This window comes from Neopsephotus bourkii, unplaced genomic scaffold, assembly GCF_033783945.1.
Source record: "Neopsephotus bourkii isolate Nb327-2 ecotype Australia unplaced genomic scaffold, CSIRO-AGI_Nbou_v1 NB_1589, whole genome shotgun sequence".
Taxonomy (NCBI): domain Eukaryota; kingdom Metazoa; phylum Chordata; class Aves; order Psittaciformes; family Psittacidae; genus Neopsephotus; species Neopsephotus bourkii.
Genome location: NW_026902065.1, coordinates 611,508 through 618,773, shown reverse-complemented (window position 1 = coordinate 618,773; position 7,266 = coordinate 611,508). Strand labels below are relative to the sequence as shown.

The 7,266-nt window shown below is 48.7% G+C and overlaps 1 protein-coding gene across 1 annotated transcript; it reads right to left on the bottom strand.

Moving 5' to 3' along the window:
* Window positions 1–537: 537 nt before the first annotated feature.
* On the bottom strand, window positions 538–6,106 carry MB (myoglobin). Its single transcript, XM_061371789.1, has 3 exons — window positions 5,886–6,106; window positions 2,096–2,318; window positions 538–1,408 (listed from the first exon to the last, which is right to left on the bottom strand). Exons 1-3 carry the CDS (start codon window positions 5,978–5,980, stop codon window positions 1,262–1,264), a joined length of 465 nt encoding a protein of 154 aa, XP_061227773.1. The 5' UTR covers window positions 5,981–6,106; the 3' UTR covers window positions 538–1,261.
* Between the last annotated feature and the right edge of the window lie 1,160 nt (window positions 6,107–7,266).

Sequence of the window (7,266 nt, the reverse complement as noted above, 5' to 3'; positions counted from 1 at the left end):
GCTTTGGCACTGTGTCTGTTCCTTAAGCACCCCCACAGGATGTGGGTATAACATCTGTAACCACACCTCAGCAAAAATGCAAAATGGCACAGAGGCTAAAGCTTGGATCTTAAGAGCATACGCTGCCATTGCAGCCTTCTTCCTGGGCTAATTGGCCCTGCTTTCCATTGCCTGGGGGGAGCAACGCACTGTGCTCTCCTGGGACCCAAGGCCACTTGAGCATGTTACCTTCCCATAAATAAGCAAGGGGCCTTTCCTCGCCACCTTCCCCCACCCGCACACCAGCGGCCCTGGCCTTTAGTCAGCTTTGAGGCACTGAGTCCATGCTCCTGCTTTGCGTTGTGAAGTCCAGTAACCAGGTCATGACCCCACGGTGACATCTGAGTGCTCCAAGTCCCCTGGCTAAGACAGATGCCAAGTGCCACTCAAGTCATGGACTGACACTGCAGCTGGATACGAATGCAAGACACCTTTACGCTTTCTCCCTTCTCCCACTTCTCACCGGCATGCCTGTAAAGCCAGGAGCAAACACATGACAGTGGTGCAGGAATCTTTATTTTCTGAGAAACACATACTTGACTTCCCAGTGCAACAGAACTTCAGATGCGTAGCAGCAGCTACCAGAAACCTACAGATGGCAGGGAGTACTGCTCTTCCTAGTTTTGCTAACGTGAGTTTAACAACTAATACAAGTTTCCGAGCTAGGAGACACTGGAGAATGACTGGCTGAATTCACCCCCACAAAACAAGGTAATACTGTGCTGGAAGCTCTCCACAGTAATCTGCTAACAGTCTCACCTGTGGGAGGAATGGGACGCTGTGCACCTGCATCCTGACATCCCTTTAATACCATTTGAGTCATCCCTTCACGCTCTCATTCACTACACTTTTCAACACTCCCCTTGTTACTCCACATCCCTTTGCCTCTGGCCATGCCATTCGCTTCTCAGATGGGACTGGGTTTTGGGGAGGGAGAAAGAAAAAGGGGGTAGGGTAGGCAGAAGCTCACAGATAATCTCTTACATTATTTCTCCTAAGGAAGCAGATTATTTCTCTTGTACACATGAAGCCAGGAAATAACAGTTTATGATGGATATCATTCTGAGTGCCTCTACACTGCCTGGAGTGACTTTTGGCCTCTCATCAAAGCTTTCCCACAGATCTTGGATGGCCAATTGTGAGATGTCCGAAACAGTGCTGGGGAAGCTACTCTAAGATGCATGGACACGCCTCGGTCGTGGTGTTCCTCTGTGTGTATGTGTTAACCCTGGAAACCGAACTCCTTGTACTTGGCGGCCATATCATTCCGGAACAGCTCTAGGGCCTTCTTCATTGCAGCCTGGGAATCAGCCCCAAAGTCTGCAGCATGTTTTTCGGCAAGGACCTTGATAATGATTTCAGAAATGAACTGTGAGGAAGGAAAGAGAGAGAGAGAAAAGATGAAGGGACACTCAGGGTTTATTTTCAGAAAAGCCAGACTAGGAAATAGGTTGCTGAGCCTGGAAATATCTCCAAGCTAATTCAGTAGCCCTTCCCACAGTCTCTGGAGAGACAGTGAGGTCTAGCATGCAAGGAGCTTGGCTGGGCAGAAGAACTGGGCTCTATTCCTAGCTCTGACATTGATCTGCTTCATGACCTTGAGTAGATCATGGACCTTCCTACTCTTTGCCTAATCCATTAAGGCTGAAAATTCATGCACTGTGTACACTCAACTTTTGTGGGTCTTGGTCTCCCACAGATCCCCCAGGGCTTACTCTTAGACTGTATGTCCCTCGTATCCAGTCACTGACAGGTCTTATGTAATGTAGTTTCCCAGGCATGCAGAGGCTGCATAGGCTCATTTATTATTGTCAAGGGTTGGTCAGACTGCGTGTAGTGTTTGGAATGGGAAAGCTAAACTTGGATAGTCACATACCATTCACATACCATGAACCCTTTCCATTCCTCCTCTTGCCTGTACACAGAGACATTGGACTTGAGGGAGAGCTCACTGAAGTCCAACTAGCCATCAGTAAATAAAGGGCAACTCTCACGTAGCCATCTTGCACACATTCACTACACATCAGACAAGAAGGCTCCCTGCCCTTTTCCATACCTCCAGGTATTTGACAGGGATTTTGTGCTTGGTTGCATGGGTTTGAGCCAGGGGCTTCAACTCTGCCTCATGATTACCCTTCTGCTTCAGGATTTTGCCCAGTTGGGTAAGGACAGTAGCTCCATGTTTCTTCAGATCTTCTGAGCCCTTCATCTGATCAGGGGTCTTCAGGCCTTTGAACTTTTCAAAGCGATCCAGGGTCTCAGGGTGGGCCTGGAAGAGTCTGTGAACAAAAGTAGAGGGACTTGTGAGACAGAGAGCTGTCTTCCGGGCCGTAACTGAGATCCAGCTGCTCCAGGTATTTCAGACAAAGGTGTGATAACCCTCTTTCTTCCCTCTTACCTAGTCCCTGTTAGTAGAGGCTACTTTAACCTGGGAACTCTGACACTTTACATCCTTTCCAAATTACCACCATTCACAATCGCTCCTTTTAGCAGGTATATGAGCCAGGGAAACATCTGACCCTATTCGGAATTTGGCTTAAGTGTTTTTCATCCTTCCTCTGGTAGGTTGTTCCACAACATGATGACAGTCTATGTGAAGAAATGTCTATTTATTTTACACAGGCTGCTTTTTATAATTTGCTAATGATGTCTCAGGGAGCAGAAGCTCCTGACATACCTCCCTTTGAGTATTGTTTCTGCTTTAATCCCATCCTCTTACATGTCCTAAACTTGATCACCGCTGTCTTTTTCCATTTCCTCTGGCTGCGACAGACACTGCCCTGAACATGTCCAGCTAGAGTGACAGAGCATATTTTTTATATATATAGCTCTGCTAACTCTTTGGCACCAGTCCCCTGGGTTATGTCAGCTGTATTAAGGTAGAGAGAAGAGCCAAGGTTGGTTGTGGTACTGAGAGGTGAGTTCTCGCATTCCTATGAAGGAGAAACAAAATCATCTGTCTTCGTTGACTTACTATTGCTGAGGAGCCAGCCTGCAGACCCCTGGCTCTCAGCAGGACACTCTTCCCCAGCCCATCTCTGCAGGAAAAGAGATTCTAGAGGCTTCTTGCACAGACACACACACAAAAAGGGAGCAGTCCCCAGCCTCATGTCCTTCACATCTGGAGCTTAGGTACTCTTGAACATCAGCTGAATGGGACAGCTTACTGTGTCCCCACCCTATGACTGCAGACACAGAGACATTTGGTTCCTTTCCCTCTTTCCCAGCCCCCAGCTCAGCCCAGCTACCAGCAGTGTAGTTTGTCCATTGAGAACCACAGCACCTCAGAGAGTCCTTGGGAGTAAATGGGTAACAAGACTGTACAACCTTTAGGCATGTTGGTGCCGTGCCATGCAGTCCTATACATAGGCAGTCTGATCCAAAAATGGAAATGAAACCAAGAAGGTGGAAGAGTGTCTAAAAGACAGACTAAAGTTGTCCTTGGTGCTTCCTCCCTGTTGCATTTCCTAGGAGACAGGATGCGGACACCACTGGCAACCAAAGTAGTAGGAAATTTCACTCTTCCCTGCCAGGGTTGAGGTGAAAAGGGGATACTGTCTGTCCTGATTGTTAGGAGAAGTCTAATAATTTGGTGCTAAGTGACATTAGCTCCCTTGCACAAGTCTATCTTCAGGTATTACACCCCCTGATGGGCATAATACAACCAGTTGAAGCACCAGAAAAAGCAGTATCTGTCTTTACAGCCAGGACCCTACAGCTCACATCTGTGAAGTGGCTTGCCCAAGTTTCCTGCAGCAGTGTCTGGAGCTCCAGCCCAGGACCTCAGCCATGAAACCACCTTCCCTCTCATGGTACAGTGACTGCATGCTTGCTCTGCCCTTGAGAGGGTGCTGGGACTTGTGTCCCATCTAGAACTGGACATTCTTCTTGAGTAAGTTGCCATGAGGGCCAGACTCTCCACTGTATGATGTGAGTGTAGGCAAAATTATGCTAACAAATATCTCAAGCACATGGAAAACACAGAGGGTTCTGCAGCAAAAAGATTCTGTAGAGGAGTCCAATCTTTGGACCAAAGACCAGTCTTTGCTGGTGTTTCATTTCAAAGGATTTCCGTACTCTATCAGGTGCTGAGCACACCACCATCAGCCTTTTCTTTTCTCCTGTATCTTTCCATAACACAAGTTGTGTGCCACCGAGAGAGAGAAAAAAGCCTTGCACTTTGGAACGGGATGCAGTTACTACTAAAAATCTCTCTCCACTGTGTCCGGCTATGCCTGAATTGTGTCTGACAAAGATTATATACTCCCAAGACACTTGAAAATTCTTCTGAAGAGTATTCTTTTGTTTCCTTTGGAAGACATCTAATTGAATAGGTGTTTTCTAAACATATACCCAGAATGTGACATCTACATGAGAAGCATTTAACAATTCATGTGCAGACACATATCTAAACTAAGAGCTGCTGGGCTTCCCCTGCCTTTCTCTTCCTACAGAAACCCCTTGAAGGAATAAGAAATTATCTGGGTTGGTTTGGCTGGGGAGCTCAAAGTCACAGGGAAAGGGGGTGTCATCTATTTATTTAATGCCATGCTCTTTCCTACAATACCTGTAAGAAAAATGATATGCCCTTTTCAGCTAGAAACTGGTTTTACTATCTTGTGGCACCTCCAGAGCTGAAGTAGCCACCTCACAGAGATGAACTGGTGCGGAGGGCTCAGATTCCTGCTACCCCTGCAGCCTGCCTGCTCTGGACCTCATGAGCCATCACACTGCCACTCAGCTGCCCCATCTCTCCCTTCCCTTCAAGCTAAACTGGGCCATGATAAAGGAGATAAATGAAACGGCCCACTGCTCTGGCTCATCTTTGAAAAGGTTTTCAAAGATTTTCAGTGGATTTACCTGGTGGCGTGGGCTCCTTCAGTTGTGCTTAGCCTGGGAAACCTCCCAAATGGGTGCTATATCCCCACTGCTCTCCTCAGCACCTGTACCATTCCAGCACATTATACTGCACACAGGCTGAGGGGGAGACCTGGAGAGAGTATCCTTGAAGTCTCTGTTCCTGCTGGTCTTTTAAGACAGGCCCCAATTCCACCCAGTGGTGTTTCTAACTCCACATCCTTGAGATCCCTTCCAGATTTCATTTCTGTGACTTGGTGGTGGTGCCTGGAATGTCCCCCTTGTGGGGGGCCAGGACCACAAGGACAGCATGGGTGCAGGTGTCCTCTTGGATGCAGACCTCATGAGCGCTCCCACTCTGACACCAGAATCATGGAGGAGGGACGTGGGTAGAAGGATGTGCCTTGTTTCACAACCAGACCTCAGAGATAACATCAGCAAGTGGACAAGTGTTACCACCCAGATTTCTGGCCAAAAAGAGGTTGGGCAGGGCTCTGGCAGGTGAGACTAAGTTGGGGAGAGGGAAACATTAATGTACTTCACAGTTAGTTTTACTGAAATAATTGACAAAGGTGGTTTTCCTCTCCTTTCCTTCCCTGCCTCTCTACATCCTTTCTGCAGAGCATCTGAAGGCCCAGGACACACAATTTGCTCCAGCATTTCTTGCCACGGTGCTTGAGCAATGAGGAACCAAGCAGAGCTTTGCCAGCAGAGGCATAGAGAGTGATAAAGTCCCACTGTCTTTTGAAAGCATCATTGGCATGCTGTTGCACCCACAGATAGACGGAGAGACAGAAGCACAGCCACTTTATACAGTTTTTAACCCAAATACCATAGCAATGGAAAAAACCACCACCCTACAACAAAGAAAACAAAGCTGGTTGAAACAAACACTGCCAAACACAAGCCTCTATGCTAAACATACACCTTCCTTGGTCTCTCATCAGGAGCTCTCAGCTCTACTCTTACAACCGAAGCTTCTTGCCTACCTCATTAAGATCTCATGCCCATGGCCAGCGACGTCGGACTCCACCTTTCCCCAGATGGCCAGCACATGCTGCCATTCCTGGTCACTGAGCCCCATGGTTCACTGAAGTCAGTTCCCGAGTGCTCCCCACAGCCGTTTTGCCTTTCCCAAAGGGTGTCTGGAGAGCTCACCCGTGGGATTTATAGCCCCTGCTCACAGACCTACACCTGTCAATCGTCAGCTGGACGTCTTGCTCTCTTTCAGGCTTGTCTAACCTAATCAGCCTCCCTATTTTTTTTCTAGGAAACTATTTTGGGTCAGGTGCTATTGTGGGTGCCACTGATGGCATCATTTCTGCTTTTCGTATTGGACTGGCTCATGTCCCACTCTAAACAGAAAGGGCACCGCCGAAACACAGTGCCAGGAGCCTGTCCCAGGTCCACAAGGACCCAGAGACAGTGTCAAGCTGTATGGCAGGAGATTCCTGTAGAGCACAGTCATCTGCAAGGCCACCCTACCCCTCTCCCCTGGCCTGCCAAGGGCAAGCAGGAGAAAAGGCCAAGACAGCTGGTAGCATTGGTTCTGTTGCTCCAAAGGCCTTTCCTTTCCCATGCTGATCTCACTCTCCTTTTTCCCTGGGGTAACACACACCATTTACTTATAGAGAAGAGCACAGAGTTAGAAGAGACATGTCCTTAAGAGCTAACCATATTCAAAGTGGCTCCAGCCTCTGCAGCAGGGAGGAAGTGGATAAAAGCTATATGGGAGCCAGTTACCCTGCATCTACCTGCTGGGGTCCTTCTGCCTGTCTCTTTGAGGAACACCCAGGATTAGCTGATGGCTGAGCCGGGATATTGGAACCAACAGACCTATACCTGAGCCAGGAGGGTTTGTGGCAGGCCAGAGACAAAAGGCCACAGCAGGGCTTCATTCAACACACACCCAGACAGCAGCTAAGGTCTCTGACTACCTCTGTCAAGCCAAGTGTCAGTGTTGGGAAGAAAACCCACTGGGTTGACAAGCAGTGTGGGTATGCTTCAGGACATGTCCCAGTCTTTCTCCTTTAGCCACATCAGAACTGATAATGGCCTGGCACACCAGCAGGGTGATTAGTCCCTTCCAGGGAGTGACTGCAGTCAGAGCACAGCCTGATAACAAAGCCCAGCTAGTGCTGCTGTCCTGAAGCACGTACCTACCTCTGGATGTGTCCAAAGGGGCACATGCCGCAGGCCTTGGCAGGTGGCAAATGTCAGCTGAGCACTGAAGACACTTACTCTTGGGGCCCAGAAGAAGAACATGCGACCCCACTGTCCCTACCAGTGCTGCAGGACCTGAGGTGCATCGCTGCCTCTGCACCCATCCACTCTGCAATGTGAGAACAGTCTCTGTGCTCCAGCCCTGCA

Coding starts and splice junctions, on each gene's coding strand:
- MB (XM_061371789.1), bottom strand. CDS start 5,980: ATGGGGCTCAGTGACCAGGAATGGCAGCATGTGCTGGCCATCTGGGGA. Junction 2,319..5,885: donor GGGCATGAGATCTTAATGAG/GTAGGCAAGAAG, acceptor TTTTGTTCACAG/ACTCTTCCAGGCCCACCCTG. Junction 1,409..2,095: donor TCCCTGTCAAATACCTGGAG/GTATGGAAAAGG, acceptor CCTTCCTCACAG/TTCATTTCTGAAATCATTAT.